Source organism: Schistocerca piceifrons, chromosome X (genome assembly GCF_021461385.2).
Source record: "Schistocerca piceifrons isolate TAMUIC-IGC-003096 chromosome X, iqSchPice1.1, whole genome shotgun sequence".
Taxonomy (NCBI): Eukaryota; Metazoa; Arthropoda; class Insecta; order Orthoptera; family Acrididae; genus Schistocerca; species Schistocerca piceifrons.
This window is the reverse complement of record NC_060149.1, coordinates 801,609,315-801,630,109: the sequence shown is the minus strand read 5'-3', so window position 1 is coordinate 801,630,109 and position 20,795 is coordinate 801,609,315. Positions and strand designations below refer to the sequence as shown.

Sequence of the window (20,795 nt, the reverse complement as noted above, 5' to 3'; positions counted from 1 at the left end):
AATAATGTTCTGACCTGTTATTGTGTACCGTGGGGGATCAGTACCATGTCTTAATACATTATTTGGTATATATCTCTCAATTGCCATCGATACTATTTCTTTAAATTTAAACCCCCATCTTGTCTAAGCTTACATATTCAGATTGGAAGGAGTGGAAACTGTCTCTTAGAAAGGCATCAAGGGAATTTTTATCTGCTTTTTTAACTAGATGTAATTTTTGTTTATTTTTGGTGGGTTTGGATGTTATGCTATTTTCAGGTTACTGGAATCTGGTTTATAAAACATCAAGACGTTACAGAAGAGTATCTGAAAGATGTTGACAAGACACCAGAGTCACCAAGTAGAAATCAAATCTCTTTTGCCATATTACTGCTTTTAAAAAAACTTAAAACGCAAGCCACAGCTTGCATGTCATCCACTAAAATGTCCAGCAAAGCAGGCAGCAGCCCGACCCTGAGACTTAAGTGGCTAAAATAGGGGCAGAGGATCAGGAAATGTCTGACCATTAATGGCTGGCTACAGAAAGGACAGCTGGGTGCAGGGTCGCCACTCAACACGTGGCAGTGACTAAAGCGGCAGTGCCCTATTCGCAACTGAGCAAACATTACTTCTTCACGGCAAGATGGCCGGGAGGAAGTCGACCAGGCTGTTTGGAGAGGTCTGACTTTTCTGAGTTTGTTTCCATCAAGGGACCATCAATGGTCATGCTAAAGTGACATGATATGCCGATAGAGAAAAAGTACAAATGTCTTGCGAGGGAACAGAGTACGAGGCGGGCTGACCAAGATGGACTGCGGCCTTGGCTGCAGCATCGGCAGTGTCATTCCCCGGCACACCAACATGGCCAGGAACCCACATGAACATCACTTCGGCTCCCCCATCTGGGGACAAATGGAAGCAGTACTGGATCCGTCGAACGATGGGATGGACTGGATTGGGATCATCTAGACTATGAAGGGCACTGAGGGAGTTGTAGCAGATCACACAGTGAGTGAGCTGGTGCCTCCAAACATAGTGAACAGTCTGATAGAGGGCAAAAAGCTCTGCTGTAAAAATTGTGTGCTGATCGAGAAGCCAGTATTGAAACTTATCAGCCCCGATGACAAAAGCACAGCCAACACCGTGGGTGGACTTGGAACCATCAGTGTACAAAAATATGCTATTGGGAAGTTGTGAGCGAAGTTTGATAAAGTTGCAGTGATAGGTCAGCTCGGGAGTCGAATCTTTCGGGAATGAGCTGAGGTCAAAATGAACACAAACCTGTGTCTGAAGACAAGGTGGTGAAGGGCTCTCCCCCATTTGGAAAGTGGCAGGAAGTGTGAACTGCAGCTGCTCAAGCAGGTGATGAAAGCAGATGCCAGGAGGCCACAGAGAAGAAACGTACGTCTCGTACTGGTGGCAAAAAGAGTCAAAGGTTGGGTGGCCTGGTATGAAAGAAAGCCAACACGCATACCTACTGAGTAGTATGTCGCACCAGCAAAATCCAACTTGGAGTGGACAAGAGATCGATAGAGGCAGAGGAGGACAGTCCGGTCAGCTCCCCAAGAGGTACTACTCAATACGTGAAGGACATTTAGGGAGCAGGTGCAGCCAGGTAGGACATGTTGGGAGACCAACTGAGTTTCCTATTGATCCACGAACAGGAGAGCATTTTGGCCCAGTCACAAGGACGGTGGAAGAAATTCCTTGTACCGCCAGATATTGACGCCAATGGATTTGGTAGCAGAAAAGCGAAAGCCATTTGTGACACTCCATGAATAGAGATGGTCCAGACAACGCTGAAGACAGTGTTGCAGGAGACATGTCCACTGGGAGCTGCAATAAATAGCAAAGTCGTCAAAGAAAAGAGAACCGGAAACGCCAGCTGGAAGGCAGTCCATAATGGGGTTGATGGCTATGACGAAGAGGACGACACTCAGTATGGAGCTCTGACGCACCCCATTCTCCTGTGAAAAGGTGTTGGATAAGGAGGAACCCACACATACCCAAAAAACTCTATCTGTTAAAAATTCCCAAATGAAAGTGGGAAGATGACCACGAAGGCCCCATGCGTGCATAGTACGTAGAATGCCTGTCCGTCAACAGGTATCATAGGCTTTCTCCAAATCAAAGAAAATGGCCACTGTTTGTTGCTTCTGCAGAAAATTATTCATGATGAACGTCGACAGGGTGACGAGATGATTAACCGCTGAGCGACCCTTTTGGAACCCACACTGAACATTAGTGAGAAGATGGTGTGACTCCAGCCACCACACCAATCAACCATTGATCATGCGTTCGATCACCTTACAAACGCTGCTGGGCTGCTGGTAAGGGAAACTGGACGACAGCTGGAAGGAAGGGATTTATCTTTACCAGGCTTAGGTAGACAAACAATAATAGCTTCACGCCAAAGTGTGGGAAATACACCGTCAGTCCAAATACGGTTGTACGTATCGAGGAGAAAGTTTTTTCCTGCAGGAGGAAGATTCTGCAGCATGAGGACGTGGACTGTATCAGGTCCAGGAGCATAAGACTTGGATGAGGAGAGAGCACGTCCGAGCTCCCTCACAGTAAAAGGAGTATTGTAGCATTCGCGATTCAAAGAGAGAAAAAGAGATTGCATGAGCCTCCTCTGCCTGTTTCCGAGGAAGGAAGGCAGGATGGCAATGGGTCGAGCTTGAAACCTCCGCAAAGTACTGGCTCAAAGCGTTCGAAACATCTACAGGGTCAACTATGACGTCGACTATGACGTTTCCCGCCACAGTCAGACCAGGGATTGGGGAGTGGGCAGTAGTTCCCCAAACGAGAGAGGATGGAGTAAAACTGTTGAACAAGCTGATGAAGGAGACCCAGCATGCTTTCTTGCTTTCCTTAATAGTGCGGCGGCATTGCGCACGTAGTTGCTTGTAGCGGATGCAGTTCGGTAACATAGAATGACGGTGAAAGACGTGAAGCGCACGTCGTCGGGCACGAATCACATTGCCGCACTCCACAGTCCACCAAGGGACCAGGACCTGATGGGGAGAAGTAGTAGTACAAGGGATAGAGGATTCGACAGCCAAGAGAATAACGTCCACGAGGTGCTCAATCTGATCATCGCAGCTGGGAAACGGCCGTTCATCGAAGACTGCCAAGGAGGAATATAGCCTCCAGTCAGCAAGAGAGAATTTCCAATGAGTGGGCCGCTGAGGTGGGGTATGACTGTACAGGCGAGTCACAAAAGGGAAGTGGTCACTCGAGTAAGTATCGGAAAGAGCACACCACTCGAGACATCGAGTGAGCTGGGCAGAGCAGATCGACAGGTCTAAGTGGGAATAAGTGTGCGTGGAATCAGAGAGAAATGTGGCTTTGCCAGTGTTAAGGCACACAATATTAAGATGATTAAGAAGATCCGCCAAAAGAGAACCTCTCGGGCAGGTGACAGGCGAGCCCCAAAGAGGATGATGAGCACTGGTGTCACCGAGGATCAGAAAGGGTGGAGGAAACTGTGTGCAACAAGCTGCATCAGGTCTGTCCTAGTGACAGCAGAAGATGAAGGGATATAAATAGTGCAGAGGGAAAAGGTAAATTCGGGAAGGAAATCATGGGCAGCAACTGCTTGCAGGTGGGTGTGCAAGGGGATAGGACAATGACAAACATCATCTCGTAGAAGCAGTATGACCCCACCATGAGCAGGAATCCCCACCCTAAGTGGGAGGTCCATCCGGAGCAAAGTAAAATGAGAGAGACCAAAATGGTCTTGAGGACGTAGCTTGGTTTCTTGGAGACAGACGACGAGCGGACATTGCGATCGATTGTAAAAGGGCCATAAAATTTAGGAACACCAGAGAATGAAGGAGAAACTCACCTCGACAACCACTTAGGGCGAGCTGTCGAGGGAAGACGACCACTGGACTCCACAGGTGGACGATCTTCGTCCATCAACTCAGCGGGATCAACGGAGCTTCCCCAGTGTCGGTCAGTTGGAAGGGACCGACGAGTCGAAGGGGGACCACGAGTTGGAGAGGCGGAAGACTGTTTGCCTTTGGATGATTGTTTTGGCTGTTCGTGACTGGCAGAAGATCCACACAGTTGCAAACTCAAGGTACACAAGAAATCTTCACGGGAATAATCCTTTTTGAATTGATGGTTCGCTGGCTGCGCTGCAACTGTCTTCGCCGCTGAGCGCGAGGAGAATGAGTAGCAGAATCTACTGCCCGGGAAGTGGGAGAAGCAGTGTCAGCCTGAAGGCAAGGCAACTTTGCCACCATAAAACTGAACAGTAAGACACAAGTTTGTATAGCCAATCGGAAGAGGAGGAAGGTAACAGCTCAGGCAATCACCCCTCCCTGGGCCTAGCCGGTACCAGGGGGTACGTGTGGGACCTACATGCCAACCTGGGGCTGGGAATTACCCGTTACCCAGTCTCCTGCTACGCGTCAAACCCGTGGTTGGCCGTCAAGCACATACAGGGAGGAGAAGAGAAGATAAGAAGGAAAGGAAGAAAAGGAAGGATGCCCTCAAATGCCACAGCGGAGAAAAAGGGGAGCAGAACGAGGAAAGAAAGGAACGGGGAAAGTGGAAACGGGGAAAGTGGAAACGGGGAAAGTGGAAACGGGGAAAGTGGAAACGGGGAAAGTGGAAACGGGGAAAGTGGAAACGGGGAAAGTGGAAACGGGGAAAGTGGAAACGGGGAAAGTGGAAACGGGGAAAGTGGAAACGGGGAAAGTGGAAACGGGGAAAGTGGAAACGGGGAAAGTGGAAACGGGGAAAGTGGAAACGGGGAAAGTGGAAACGGGGAAAGTGGAAACGGGGAAAGTGGAAACGGGGAAACGGGGAAAGGGGAAAGGGGAAACGGGGAAAGGGGAAAGTGGAAACGGGGAAAGGGGAAAGTGGAAACGGGGAAAGGGGAAAGTGGAAACGGGGAAAGGGGAAAGTGGAAACGGGGCGGCGCAGGAAAAGGAAAGGGCGGCGCAGGAAAAGGAAAGGGCGGCGCAGGAAAAGGAAAGGGCGGCGCAGGGGAAGGAGCGGCGCAGGGGAAGGAGCGGCGCAGGGGAAGGAGCGGCGCAGGGGACAGAGCGGCGCAGGGGACAGAGCGGCGCAGGGGACAGAGCGGCGCAGGGGAAAGAGCGGGGCAGGGGAAAGAGCGGGGCAGGGGAAAGAGCGGGGCAGGGGAAAGAGCGGGGCAGGGGAAAGAGCGGGGCAGGGGAAAGAGCGGCGCAGGGGAAAGAGCGGCGCAGGGGAAAGAGCGGCGCAGGGGAAAGAGCGGGGCAGGGGAAAGAGCGGCGCAGGGGAAAGAGCGGGGCAGGGGAAAGAGCGGGGCAGGGGAAAGAGCGGGGCAGGGGAAAGAGCGGGGCAGGGGAAAGAGCGGGGCAGGGGAAAGAGCGGGGCAGGGGAAAGAGCGGGGCAGGGGAAAGAGCGGGGCAGGGGAAAGAGCGGGGCAGGGGAAAGAGCGGGGCAGGGGAAAGAGCGGGGCAGGGGAAAGAGCGGGGCAGGGGAAAGAGCGGGGCAGGGGAAAGAGCGGGGCAGGGGAAAGAGCGGGGCAGGGGAAAGAGCGGGGCAGGGGAAAGAGCGGGGCAGGGGAAAGAGCGGGGCAGGGGAAAGAGCGGGGCAGGGGAAAGAGCGGGGCAGGGGAAAGAGCGGGGCAGGGGAAAGAGCGGGGCAGGGGAAAGAGCGGGGCAGGGGAAAGAGGAGTGTAGGGAAAGAGCAGTGTAGGGAAAGAGCAGTGTAGGGAAAGAGCAGTGTAGGGAAAGAGCAGTGTAGGGAAAGAGCAGTGTAGGGAAAGAGCAGTGTAGGGAAAGAGCAGTGTAGGGAAAGAGCAGTGTAGGGAAAGAGCAGTGTAGGGAAAGAGCAGTGTAGGGAAAGAGCAGTGTAGGGAAAGAGCAGTGTAGGGAAAGAGCAGTGTAGGGAAAGAGCAGTGTAGGGAAAGAGCAGTGTAGGGAAAGAGCAGTGTAGGGAAAGAGCAGTGTACGGAAAGAGCAGTGTAGGGAAAGAGCAGTGTAGGGAAAGAGCAGTGTAGGGAAAGAGCAGTGTAGGGAAAGAGCAGTGTAGGGAAAGAGCAGTGTAGGGAAAGAGCAGTGTAGGGAAAGAGCAGTGTAGGGAAAGAGCAGTGTAGGGAAAGAGCAGTGTAGGGAAAGAGCAGTGTAGGGAAAGAGCAGTGTAGGGAAAGAGCAGTGTAGGGAAAGAGCAGTGTAGGGAAAGAGCAGTGTAGGGAAAGAGCAGTGTAGGGAAAGAGCAGTGTAGGGAAAGAGCAGTGTAGGGAAAGAGCAGTGTAGGGAAAGAGCAGTGTAGGGAAAGAGCAGTGTAGGGAAAGAGCAGTGTAGGGAAAGAGTGACACAGGGAAAGAACAGTATAGGGAAAGAGCAGTGCAAGAGAGAAGAGACCTACAAGTAAGCCAAGACAAATGAGCTTCAAGAGCCCATGGAAGCATGAGACATCTCCCCAATATAGGGGAAAAGGACAGAAGAAGAGGAGACAAGCAGCACTGAAAGAGAAGTGGTGCTGTGAGGGCTGGGGCCCCATGGTCACCAAGCACGTATTCACCAAAGAGCGGTGAGCCCCCTGGGGGTTTGTTTATGCAGAAGTCCATAGTGTGTGTTTTCTTTATATGAAATGTGACTTCATAATTTATTGCCCACTTATATACACTGCTACGTGTTTCTTCAGCTTTCTCTCTTAGTGCTTCTGGTGAGCTGTGAGTAACCAGTACATTGGTATCATCTGCTAGCATTATTGTTTACCCATGCTCGATACTTTGTTGGAAATCATTAATTTAAGTTAGGAACAATACTGGACCTAGCACACTACCCTGTGGTACACCCTATATTTATGTATTTGTGGTCAAATGCATGTTTCTCAGTATATTTAGAGCTACATGACATATGCATAATTAAAGTTCACTAGCTCAGTGGTTCCAAGGATGTCTTGTGATGCAAGGGGGACCCAAGTTCCCAGTTCTAATGGTGGTGTGGACCAGTGCACTCTAGGATCTTACACTATGTGATCAAAAGTATCTGGTCACCTGGCTGAAAAGGCTTACAATGTCATGGCAACCTCCATCGGTAATGCTGGAATTCAATATGGTGTTGGCCCACCCTTAGCCTTGATGACAGCTTCCACTCTCACAGGCATACGTTCAATGTTTACACTCCTTACACCAAGCGAGGCATCGTTTGGCATTTACCAACATGATGTGTGGCTTATGAGCAGCCGCTCGACCACGAAACCCAAGTTTTCTCACTTCCCGCCTAACTGTCATGGTACTTGCAGTGGATCCTGATGCAGTTTGGAATTCCTGTCTAACGGTCAGGATATATGTCTGTCTATTACAGATTACAACCCTCTTCAACTGTTGGCAATCCCTGTCAGTCGACAGATGAGGTCCGCCAGTATGCTTTTGTGCTGTATGTGTCCCTTCACGTTTCCACTTCACTATCACATCAGAAACAGTGGACCTAGGGATGTTTAGGAGTGTGGAAATCTCGCTTACAGACGTATGACACAAGTAACACCCAATCAACTGACCACATTTGAAGCCCGTGCGTTCCATGGAGTGCCCCATTCTGCTCACTCATGATGTTCAATGGCTACTGAGGTTGCTGATATGGAGTACCTGGCAGTATGCGGCAGCACAATGCACCCAATATGAAAAACTTATGTTTTTATTCACTGCCACTATAGTTATTGCACTGATGTTGCTTGTACGGCAGGAACAGTTGGTGTAATGACTTTTGAGTGAGCACTTGTGCCCACTGTAGTAAATTTTGTAGTGATTTATTCACTAATGGGGGACACACGTGAAATCACTGGACTTTGAGACTGTGGTAGATGCAGTGCTGATACATAAATGCTATAAGCATACTGTCATCATATTAGTGCTTGTACTTGTACATCAGTGTACAATTTTTGCTGACAGTCAGTAAATATTTAATTTATTGTACAGCGTCTTCCATTGGCAGCAATAGTTGCCCAAATATTGGCCTAATAAGAACCTTAGCTGCATTGGAGGTGTAGTGAATACTGTCAGGACCAGAAAGTGGCTAGTGTAAATGCAACCCCACGACACGCAAGCCATAAACATTTAAAAAGTGGTTGCACAACTGATCCACCGATTGCAGTGTGAATGGTCTCTCTGATCTACACAACCCCACTTCAATCAGAGTAGAAGGGGTTAGCTTGCAAGGTTGGCATCTAACACAAAGCCAGACATTGCTCACCAAGTTATCCAAGCTCCTTCACATGTACACCATTTAGTATTACCAAGGAGAACATGTAGCCACGTCTGCACTATTACAACAATTCTAAGTAACTGTAAGAGGATATTATGACAATGGAAAATCTGGAATCCTATCACTTACAGATGAATTATAGTTGGTACATAAGTGTGCTGAAGAGATCACAGAAGCACACTGTTCTTCCCCCCACAACCACCTACCTCCTCAATGCTGCAGCCTTACTGGGTTATATAATTATCTTGTGACTTTGGCTGGACTGGGTGGTGGGGACACAAAAGAGGTGTGGGTTAAGGAAAGGAAGGAATGACACTGGTGGAAGAGGGGGCGGAGGGGGGGGGGAGAGAATTAATGAGGGCAAGGGTTGGGTTGGGTTGTTTTGGGGAAGAGACCAAACAGCGAGGTCATCGGTCTCATCGGATTAGGGAAGGACGGGGAAGGAAGTCGGCCGTGCCCTTTGAAAGGGACCATCCCGGCATTTGCCTAGAGCGATTTAGGGAAATCACGGAAAACCTAAATCAGGATGGCCGGATGCGGGACTGAACTGTCGCCCTCCCGAATGCGAGTCCAGTGTACTAACCACTGCGCCACCTCGCTTGGTTAATGAGGGCAAATCCTGCCAGTTTGGTATATTTCGGTATCTGCAGGGGAGGATGCAGGCTGTTTCAAAGGAAGGCATGGGGCAGGGGAGGGGGATAGAAGCCACTACTAAAAACAGTCCAATGGAAATATGAAAGATACACAGCATAAGAAAAAGATAACGAAAGGAAGAAATATGAAAGCTAAGTTTGAGTGGAAAAGAACAAGGGATGGTACGAGACTGACTGAAGAAGAATTGAAGGATTCAATTTAGAAAAGTTGATGTTCGAGGGCGACTAAGATGGCAGGAGTTGTGAAGCAGCTATACAGTTGCGGAAACAAAGAAAATTGTTTAATTTCTCATACCTAGAGTAAAACTTCGTAAATGAGACCATGGTCATCTTTTGATTGTAAAATTTAAGTCAAAAGGTGATCATCATGTCATTTACAAAATTTGATATCTGTGAGGTAAGTCTGATTCTGCAATACAGCACATCCATCTTTAAGGACTTGGGCACAAGGAGCTGGCCATGCTCCATCACTGACAGAAACACTGTGAATTGGTCTTGATATCTAAATGAAATACTCAATGAATAATGTCTGTTATAGAATATCAATAAATCTGAGATATGTTTGGTAAAAATTTGTAAGTTCTTTTACCAAAGTATTTGCTCTTTATCAGTGTTTCTGTTGTACTGTAACGCTTTTGATTTTGCAGTTCTATATCCAGTTGACTGCAGACAATAGTATTCAAATTTGAGTGTTCACATATTTCATAACAACAATTTCATTTACATACATGCGAATTTTTATACTTATACTCCTATTTAACTACACAGAAATTTCATGCATTAAATCAGGCACACATGCAACAGTAGGAAGAAGAAAAAATCTTTAAAAGAAATATTGAAAAATTAGAAATATCTGTATACTATTCAATTCATTTGATGCTACTGATTAAATGAATAATTCAGGCTACCAAATTTGTCAGTTGTTACTGTTACTGAGAATAATGGTTACACCTCACATTTTGACCCAATAAAAATATTATCTATATAAACACAGGGTATATTTATCAGAAAGATAACTAGTCATTCATCATAACACCCTTCCACTCTGGTTTCATGAAAAACAACATTATTCCACCAACAACCTTATATAATTAAAATGGACACAGTAACCATTGTTTGGCAAATGTACACAAGAAAGTCAAGAGCAAGTGTGTGTGTGTGTGTGTGTGTGTGTGTGTGTGTGTGTGTGTGTGTGTGTAAGTAACATTAAATGAAAATATGGGGTTCAATTAATATACAATTATCTATGGATAAAGTGTTTTTAATATCTTTTCGTTACAGTGGACACAAAAGACTATCTTTGTAGCTTTCTTATGAGCCTGCACTTTGTTTTCCAGAATATATATTGATTACAGCTACTTCAAAACTATCAAAAGAAAATACAAAGGACAATTTTTTCTTACGTGTGTGTAACAAAAATTTCTCCCCTGAACCCAATGAATGACTTTTATGTTCTGATATATTGGCTTCAGATTTTATTTTCATTGTGTATTTTTAAACATTTCTTTTCCTACCACAACTTTTCTGGTAGGTGTACATTTTACTATTTATATTCTGCCAGTTGCATATGATAATTAGAGACTGTGTATTACAACAAAAAGTCTGGGCAGCATGATAAATCTAAGCATGCAGCAAACTGTACTAAAAACATAAAATTCTTGTTCTAGACAGTAAAAAGAGGATTTTACTTTAAATTACTGGCCTTGCAGTTTATGGCATCACGAGTGCCTACTACAAATGACAGCGTGATGTACGCCTTTCCAAAGATCCATGCGCATGTGGGAAGTGCAAAGTAAAAGGTTAGGTATGGAAAGCACTATATTTTAAAATTTACATATTACTAAATTTCACTTGCAGCATGTTACACAGGGATGCCTTATGTAACTTTAGATCTGCCACTAACTTGACTCTAAAAATTCATAATTTGGTGTATTTTACTGCTCATACACGGCACAACATAATTTTTAACACGTATTGATGCTCATATTTGCAATAAATGACAACTAATATCTTTCTAATGAGCTCAGCTTAGTAACTTCAAAAAGTGGGTTGCCTCGTTACCTCACCAAACCAGATGTACATACATTACAACCTTTAAAAGAAAATTAACTCCATAAAGTAGAGCAGTAAAGTTACAGTAACATCAAATATGCAACAGGAAGATTACTTTGAATAGCTCTAACTTTACCTCACAGACAAATTTTTTATTCCATTTACATTATCAGTTCATGAAGTAACAGATACCTGTTCTGTAACTGAAATTTTCTACTTATCATATAAAAAATTCTGGTGATGTATTATTAATCAACTATCTTCAAATCTGCACCCTAAATGAACCAAGAAACCTTTCTTACAATAATAAAGTAAATGTTAAAAACTAATATCCATCACTGTACACCTATATTAATCTATCTTCCTTGTGCCTCAGTACTTCAATTACGACGTAACATTAAATGAAAATGATACATGATTAAACTGTGATATAAATGCTGACACACACTAAAAACAGATCAAAATATTTTGAAAAATTTTAACTTCATAAGGCATCCTGCTAACACGCACTGGTTGTATTTATCTCTTGTCACTACAGTCCTCAGAAAAGGCCAAGCAGACTTCAGCTCACACTTATTTGTTGAGTTCAAATGGGGAATTAAAAAATGTAACTGCCATACTTATATGACTTCAAAAATTATACAATTAGTTATTATATAATGCAATGTACTGTTAGCATTCAGTTCTGTAAATACTAACTCCAGAGTCAACGGCCCATTTACTACACACGAGAGACAGCTACTCAACTTACCTGTACGATGACTGGCAACATTTTTTAAATACACATTTATGCTGCAAAGTCATTGAAATAAAATTTAAATTGCTAATGTCAATGTGTATTAAGAAATTCCATATCAAAAGATGCACTACTTGAGAAATAATGTTTTCACCATTTGTTCCACGTTAAAACTGAATGTAGGACCATGGCTCAAAACCCAGATACCTGCAGCTGCCACTTAAGACAAATCTCTTCCAATTATACCATCTGCATATTCCTTGTACAACATCTAAGTGTCTCACACCATACAACAATTATCAATACAACTCTCCTTCCAGGACAGGTATCCAAATTAAGAGTGTTGCCCTGGCACTCAGTTTTAACCTATCATGAATGTCTATAGAAAATGATCTACCTTGAGAAGTAAACTTCATTACACAACATCTTTAATTGCTCTTTGGGGGAGCTGAATAATTAGTTACAGTTACAATGGTACATGTCATTGTACCTTAACAGTTTCCTTCAGAAATACCTTCCCAGATTTTGGTAAGTCACATTTATTAGCATTCTAAAATTTTAACATACAGGTAATGTTTTAAATGAGACAATTTCATAAAACATTCCATAATTATCTCTGTTCCAACCACTGAAGGAATACTTTTGATAAGTAACTAGATAAATACTTCAGAGTATTAGCCTTCCTCCCTTTTTGAGAGAATTTTTCTTAAGATGCAGTGGCTGACTGTTTATTACAATAATGAAAATTCCAGTATGGAAACAATAAACAAAACTTAGGGCATGTATGCACTTAACTGTTGCTGATTAGTGGTGATGTAAATGCCCCCCTCCCACCTTACACACACAATGGCATTGAAAGATGCACTGTCTTTTGAGCTCCCACTCTTTTTCCAGTTTAAGCACAGACATACATCACTAAAAGTTAGCTTAACCTCAGTGTTTGCATTTCGCAGTCTGAATTTGCACTTAAACAGAAAAAAAAGCAGCAGCTTGAAAGCTAGGTGAAATTTTTTGTGCTGTTACATACATGTACCACATATTAATCAGCTGCAGGTGAGTGGTTGACTACTCTCACTGTTTTAGTCTTTTATTTATTTTGGGAAGGAAAGCATGAATGTTTTGCTGCCTACAAATTACCAGATGCATAAAGCAAAATTATAAATCATGATTTTCTTTACTACTTTGAGTGAAACAATATTTTTAAATATACTATAGGAAATTGGATGCACTAACTAAAATACTTACATGTACTCATCATAGACATCTTGCTTTGGTAAGGAAACATCTTGATCCTCTTCTAAATGAGTTTTAATCCATGTTATTGTCTGATGGATTTCAAAACGGCTCCCAAGAGGATTTAAAGGTCTGAAAATGGAATTACAAATTTATTAATATGTTACACTTTAGCTGTATCCTAGCTGCATGCAAGACAACAGCTGTGCCTTAATATCACCACCAGTTGGAACATACCCTAACAAAGAACAGCAACCAGTATTAACAGATTTTCATCTAGTCAATGTTCTGTCCTCTGTGTCTCCATGCCAAAACACTCACTCTACTATATATAGTGAACAGTGATTTTTTCATCTCATAACATACATTTATTAGTCATAATATCATGTGCAAGGAAAAAGAAAATGTTTGAAATGGTTAAAGCAAACAGAAAAGTAGAACTGATTACATACTGCAAGAAATACTGTACTTTATTAAGAAAAGTGATTAAAAATAAAAAAAAGTCAAAATAATATGTGAAATAAATAATTCAGATAATAAAATTAAATTTATATGGACAATAGTTAAGAGAGAAACTGGGAAATCAGTTAAGGAATGTGACAACATTTGTTATTAAAGAAAACAGCCAAATAATAAATGATAGCAATCAGGTAGTCAATGTATTTAATAATTACTTCTTTGAAATAGCTCAGAAGATTGATATGGACAGTTCAAGGGATAAAGCCATAGAATATATGCAAGAACCAATGCCTTGTATACAGTGTGTCCCAAGAGGAACGGTCAATATTCAGCGATATAACAGGAATGATTATTCGAAGCAAAAAAAAGTTTATAGATCTTATAGTCAAAGTTTTCCCTGAGACATTTAAGTCTCATCTTTACCTGCAATAATGATGGAAGGTTCCATCATTATTGCAAAAACGTTTAATAAACATGGACTATACAATTCATACCTTCAGAGCTATGAACATTTCTTCATCTTTGATGCTATGAAACAAATCTCACATACAGCTGGCTCTTTGCTTTCTATATTTTTGGAGGAGGTAGAATAGACCAAAAACACAAAAAAAATTGAATAGTAAACATGGGCCCAAAAGAGCATACCTTAAGAGCTATGCGTACTAGTTCAGTAGAAGAGATGTGTTTCACAGTGCCAAAGATGACAAAATGCTCATAGAGCTTAATATATGCACTTTAATTGCCCATTGTTACTGGACTTTTTGCTCTTGTTTTTGTCCATATTTCAAGCTCTCGAAATATGGAAAACAAAGAGCATGCAGTAGAAGATATTTGTTTCACAGTATCAAAGACAAAACTCTTAAGGGATGCATTTTAGAGCCCGTCTTTATTGGACTTCTTCACCTCAAATTATCGTTCCTGTCAAATCCCTGAATATTGACTGTTCCTCCTGGAACACCTTGTACACAAGCAAATTTATCTGCCAAAGAAATAAAGAACATAATTAACTAACTCCCTCAAAACCAAAAACCCAGAGTTATGAATATCTCAAGTAAAATCCTGTTTTCACATACACTATGTGATCAAAAGTATCCGGACATCCCAAAAAACACACTTTTTTCATATTAGGTGCATTGTGCTGCCACCTACTGCCAGGTACTCCATATCAGCAGCCTCAGTAGTCATTAGACATTGTGAGAGAGCAGAATGGGGTGCTCCGGGGAACTCACAGGCTTCGAACGTGGCCAAGTGGTTGGGTGTTACTTGTGTCATACGTCTGTATGTGAGATTTCTACACTCCTAAATGTCCCTAGGTCCACTGTTTTCGATGTGACAGTGAAGTGGAAACGTGAAGGGACACGTACAGCACAAAAGTGCACAGGCCGACCTCATCTGTTGACTGACAGAGACCGTCAACAGTATGGCGAATGCCCAGTGAACGTCATCTGCCAGCGTGTATAGTGCCAACAGTAAAATTCGGAGGTGGTGGTGTTATTGTGTGGTCATGTTTTTCATGGAGGGGGCTTGCACCACTTCTTGTTTTGCATTGCACTATCATAGCACAGGCCTACATTGATGTTTTAAGCACCTTCTTGCTTCCCAGTGTTGAAGAGCAATTCGGGAATGGTGATTGCACCTTTCAACATGATCGAGCACCTGTTCATAATGCATGGCCTGTGGCGGAGTGGTTACATGACAATAACATCCCTATAATGGACTGGCCTGCAGAGAGTCCTGACCTGAATCCTATAGGACACCTTTGGGATGTTTTGGAATGCTGACTTCATGGCAGGTCTCACCGACCAAAATAGATACCACTCCATGAAGAATGGGCTGCCATTCCTCAAGAAACCTTCCACCACCTGGCTGAACTACCCTCCTCAATGATTGACTGTTTCTGTCCATCGGAACATGAGGTCTGCCTGGTCCTGGTTTAACTGTGGTTGTTCCTTCATATTTCCATTTTATAATGACATCACCAACAGTCCTAATGGGCAGCTTCAGAAGGATTGATATGACCCTCATGAATCTGTTCCTCACTTGAAATCCACTGATAGGTCCATGTAGAAGTCTCTGAGCTCTCCTGGCCGACTCACTTTACTATTGCTGCTTCTCTACTAACAACACAATACTCCCCACATCTTGTGATATCTACAGCCCAATTCTGCATTTGCTACCCTTCACTCAGTCTTAGTGTGGTACAGAAATGAGTGAGGTATTCAGAAACTTTGACCACCTACTGTGCGATGTAAGGAATTTAATTGTTACAAAATCAACTTCAGACAAACTGGAATCATGTCGTCTAGACAACTTTTCTACTTTGCAGAAGCAATTTTGAATGCATAATAGTTGGTGTTTATGGTAAGGCGTGGTGTGTGTGTGTGTGTGTGTGTGTGTGTGTGTGTGTGTGAGGGAGGGGAGAGGGCGAGGGGAGAGGGCGAGGGCAGAGGGGAGAGGGCGAGGGCAGAGGGGAGAGGGAGAGGGAGAGGGCGAGGGCAGAGGGGAGAGGGAGAGGGCGAGGGCAGAGGGCGAGGGCAGAGGGGAGAGGGGAGAGGGAGAGGGGAGAGGGTGAGGGCAGAGGGCGAGGGCAGAGGGCAGAGGGCGAGGGCAGAGGGCAGAGGGCGAGGGCAGAGGGCAGAGGGCGAGGGCAGAGGGCAGAGGGGAGAGGGCGAGGGGAGAGGGCGAGGGCGAGGGGAGAGGGCGAGGGCGAGGGGAGAGGGCGAGGGCGAGGGGAGAGGGCGAGGGCGAGGGCGAGGGGAGAGGGCGAGGGCGAGGGGAGAGGGCGAGGGCGAGGGGAGAGGGCGAGGGGAGAGGGCGAGGGCGAGGGCGAGGGGAGAGGGCGAGGGCGAGGGCGAGGGGAGAGGGCGAGGGCGAGGGCGAGGGGAGAGGGCGAGGGCGAGGGCGAGGGGAGAGGGCGAGGGCGAGGGGAGAGGGCGAGGGCGAGGGGAGAGGGGAGAGGGCGAGGGCGAGGGGAGAGGGCGAGGGCGAGGGGAGAGGGCGAGGGCGAGGGGAGAGGGCGAGGGCGAGGGGAGAGGGCGAGGGCGAGGGAGAGGGCGAGGGCGAGGGGAGAGGGCGAGGGCGAGGGGAGAGGGCGAGGGCGAGGGGAGAGGGCGAGGGCGAGGGGAGAGGGCGAGGGCGAGGGGAGAGGGCGAGGGCGAGGGGAGAGGGCGAGGGCGAGGGGAGAGGGCGAGGGCGAGGGGAGAGGGCGAGGGGAGAGGGCGAGGGGAGAGGGCGAGGGCGAGGGGAGAGGGCGAGGGGAGAGGGCGAGGGGAGAGGGCGAGGGGAGAGGGCGAGGGGAGAGGGCGAGGGGAGAGGGCGAGGGGAGAGGGCGAGGGGAGAGGGCGAGGGGAGAGGGCGAGGGGAGAGGGCGAGGGGAGAGGGCGAGGGGAGAGGGCGAGGGGAGAGGGCGAGGGGAGAGGGCGAGGGGAGAGGGCGAGGGGAGAGGGCGAGGGGAGAGGGCGAGGGGAGAGGGCGAGGGGAGAGGGCGAGGGGAGAGGGCGAGGGGAGAGGGCGAGGGGAGAGGGCGAGGGGAGAGGGCGAGGGGCGAGGGCGAGGGGCGAGGGCGAGGGGAGAGGGCGAGGGGAGAGGGCGAGGGGAGAGGGCGAGGGGAGAGGGCGAGGGGAGAGGGCAGAGGGGAGAGGGCAGAGGGCAGAGGGGAGAGGGCGAGGGGAGAGGGCGAGGGGAGAGGGCGAGGGGAGAGGGCGAGGGGAGAGGGCAGAGGGGAGAGGGCAGAGGGCAGAGGGGAGAGGGCAGAGGGGAGAGGGGAGAGGGGAGAGGGCGAGGGGAGAGGGGGAGAGGGGAGAGGGGGAGAGGGGAGAGGGGGAGAGGGCAGAGGGGGAGAGGGCAGAGGGGAGAGGGCAGAGGGGAGAGGGCAGAGGGGAGAGGGCAGAGGGGAGAGGGCGAGGGGAGAGGGCAGAGGGGAGAGGGCGAGGGGAGAGGGCGAGGGGAGAGGGCGAGGGGAGAGGGCGAGGGGAGAGGGGGAGAGGGCAGAGGGGAGAGGGCAGAGGGGAGAGGGCAGAGGGGAGAGAGGGCGAGGGCAGAGGGGGAGAGGGCAGAGGGGGAGAGGGGAGAGGGGGAGAGAGGGCGAGGGGAGAGGGGGAGAGGGCAGAGGGGGAGAGGGCAGAGGGGGAGAGGGCAGAGGGGGAGAGGGCAGAGGGGGAGAGGGCAGAGGGGGAGAGGGCAGAGGGGGAGAGGGCAGAGGGGGAGAGGGCAGAGGGGGAGAGGGCAGAGGGGGAGAGGGCAGAGGGGGAGAGGGCAGAGGGGGAGAGGGCAGAGGGGGAGAGGGCAGAGGGGGCGAGGGCAGAGGGGGCGAGGGGAGAGGGGGAGAGGGCAGAGGGGGAGAGGGCAGAGGGGGGAGAGGGCAGAGGGGGAGAGGGCAGAGGGGGAGAGGGCAGAGGGGGGAGAGGGCAGAGGGGGAGAGGGCAGAGGGGGAGAGGGCAGAGGGGGAGAGGGCAGAGGGGGGAGAGGGCAGAGGGGGAGAGGGCAGAGGGGGAGAGGGCAGAGGGGGAGAGGGCAGAGGGGGAGAGGGCAGAGGGGGAGAGGGCAGAGGGGGAGAGGGCAGAGGGGGAGAGGGGGAGAGGGCGAGGGGAGAGGGCGAGGGCGAGGGCGAGGGAGAGGGCGAGGGCGAGGGCGAGGGCGAGGGGAGAGGGCGAGGGGCGAGGGAGAGGGCGAGGGCGAGGGGAGAGGGCGAGGGCGAGGGGAGAGGGCGAGGGCGAGGGGAGAGGGCGAGGGGAGAGGGCGAGGGGAGAGGGCGAGGGGAGAGGGCGAGGGGAGAGGGCGAGGGGGAGAGGGCGAGGGGAGAGGGGCGAGGGGGAGAGGGCGAGGGGAGAGGGCGAGGGGAGAGGGCGAGGGGAGAGGGCGAGGGCGAGGGGAGAGGGCGAGGGCGAGGGGGAGGGGAGAGGGCGAGGGGAGAGGTGGAGGGGAGAGGTGGAGGGGAGAGGGGGGAGGTGGAGGGGAGAGGGGGGAGGTGGAGGGGAGAGGGGGGAGGGGAGAGGTGGAGGGGAGAGGGGGGAGGGGGAGGGGAGAGGTGGAGGGGAGAGGGGGGAGAGGGGGGAGGGGGAGGGGGGAGGGGAGAGGTGGAGGGGGGAGGGGAGAGGTGGAGGGGGGAGGGGAGAGGTGGAGGGGGGAGGGGAGAGGTGGAGGGGGGAGGGGAGAGGTGGAGGGGAGAGGGGAGAGGTGGAGGGGGGAGGGGAGAGGTGGAGGGGAGAGGGGAGAGGTGGAGGGGAGAGGTGGAGGGGAGAGGTGGAGGGGAGAGGGAAGAGGTGGAGGGGAGAGGGAAGAGGTGGAGGGGAGAGGGAAGAGGTGGAGGGGAGGGAAGAGGTGGAGGGGAGAGGGGGAGGGGAGAGGGGAGAGGGGGGAGGGGGGACGGGAGGGGGGACGGGAGGGGGGACGGGAGGGGGGACGGGAGGGGGGACGGGAGGGGGGACGGGAGGGGTGATGGGAGGGGGAGGGGGACGGGAGGGGGGACGGGAGGGGGAGGGGGATGGGAGGGGGGCGGGAGGGGGGACGGGAGGGGGGATGGGAGGGGGAGGGGGGACAGGAGGGGGAGGGGGGACAGGAGGGGGAGGGGAGAGGGGAGATTGGGAGATGGGAGAGGGGAGGGGGAGATTGGGAGATTGGGAGAGGGCGAGGGGAGAGGGCGAGGGGGAAGGGGAGGGGGAGGGGGAAGGGAAGGGCGAGGGGGAGGGCGAGGGGGAGGGCGAGGGGGAGGGCGAGGGGGAGGGCGAGGGGGAGGGCGAGGGGAGAGGTGGAGGGGGGAGAGGGGAGGGGAGGGGGGAGGGGAGGGGAGAGTGGAGGGGGAGGGAGGAGGGGAGGGGGAGGGTGGAGGGGACGGGGAGGGGAGGGGGAGGGTGACGGGAGAGGGGGAGGGTAGTGGGGTGGTGGAGGGGAGATTGGCAGAGGGGAGAGGGGAGGGGAGATTGGGAGAGGGGAGATTGGGAGATGGGAGAGGGGGAGGGGAGAGGGGGACGGGGAGGGGAGAGGGGGAGAGGGGAGAGGGGGAGGGGAGAGGGGGAGGGGAGAGGGGGAGGGGGAGAGGGGGAGGGGAGAGGGGGAGGGGAGGGGAGGGGAGAGGGGGAGAGGGGGAGGGGGAGGGGTAGGGGGGAGGGGTAGGGGGGGAGCGGTAGAGGGGCAGGGGGAGGGGAGGGGGGATAGGGGAGGGGAGAGGGGAGGGGGGAGGGGAGAGGGGGGGACGTGAGAGGGGGACGTGAGAGGGGGACGTGAGAGGGGGACGTGAGAGGGGGCGGGGGAGAGGGAGGGGAGGGGAGTGGGATGGGAGGGACAGGGTGGAGGGGAAGAGAGGGAGGGGTGGGGGAGGGGGGGGAGGGGAGGTCAGGGTGATGGGGAGGTCAGGGGAGGGGAGGGCGAGAGGGGAGGGGGAGATGGTGAGGGGAGGGGGAGGGTGAGGGGAGGGGGAGGGAGGGAGGGGGAGGGAGGGAGGGGTAGGGAGGGGGAGGGAGGGAAGGAGGGGGAGGGAGGGGTTAGGGAAGGAGGAGGAGGGGGAGGGAGGGAGAGGGAGGTCGCAATAATGATCTGCCGAACATGCCAGAGACTAATGAACACCTCATTCGACTACTGAAGAAACGTCAGAACTTTGTAAATTAACTCCCTAATACAAAATTACAGCTAATGACATAGAGCTGTATCCTAAAGTTAACATTCTTTTTTCATTAGCAATAACAGTTATTTTACATGATATGAATAATAATGAATGAAATCTTGGAAAAATTATCATTTCATTCCTCATGAACCTTTCCATCATTTTTTTTTATAATTTGTGAATTAAAAATTGGTATTTTATGTGGAGAGACCATTTTGAAATCCAAATTAATACTAGATATGTATCTTATTTTAGAACAGGTGTGTTATTGTTCTTGCACGCATAATATTTTCCAGTACGTTCACGGAAGTGGTAAGCATTGAGACCAGTCAGTAATTATTAACATCTCATTACCTTTCTTGTAAAGGAATCTCAGCTTGTTGAAAAAGATGCACTGTGATAATGATGTACTGCATAAATAACTGAATATACTGAATAGATGGGAAGAACAGGACTTCAGTAATTTACCTGATGTATTATTAACCCCTATGGCACATTATGTTTAAAGAGAGTTAATTAAATTCATAATTTCCTTGTCAGAGGTTGAGTAACTGTGAGCAGATTTTATGCATGTCACACTGGTATTGTTTCTTACATGTATTCTATTGCTTTATCCCTTGAACTGTCCACACCAGTCATCTGAGCTACTTCCAGGAAGTGATTATTACAGTTAATTACTCAGTGATAAGCCACACAAATACCCGTTTACCATCTGCATGTAGAAACATATCACATTCTATATGGTCAATCAAAGGGAGATGAGATATTTGTGAATTGCATCTGTGTCGCATTCCACTTTCATCGACAAGTGAAAGACTTAACCATGAAACACCAAAACCTAAAAAAGAAATTACAGTCATGTCTTATGCAGGCTC

General features: G+C 49.4%; 1 protein-coding gene across 2 annotated transcripts in view; it reads right to left on the bottom strand.

Moving 5' to 3' along the window:
• Nucleotides 1–20,795, bottom strand: part of LOC124721214 (probable serine/threonine-protein kinase DDB_G0282963) — a 141,201-nt gene that overhangs the window by 84,632 nt on the left and 35,774 nt on the right. The window contains exons 2-3 of one of the 2 annotated variants that reach the window (XM_047246065.1): nucleotides 20,630–20,758; nucleotides 12,876–12,995 (exon numbers count right to left, since the gene is read on the bottom strand). Coding sequence is in view for 1 of the 2 variants with exons in the window: in XM_047246064.1 (XP_047102020.1) it covers nucleotides 12,876–12,995 (120 nt within the window). In the remaining variant the exon portion in view is untranslated. The remainder of the gene's footprint in view (nucleotides 1–12,875; nucleotides 12,996–20,629; nucleotides 20,759–20,795) is intronic. The other variant, XM_047246064.1, reaches the window with a different exon arrangement.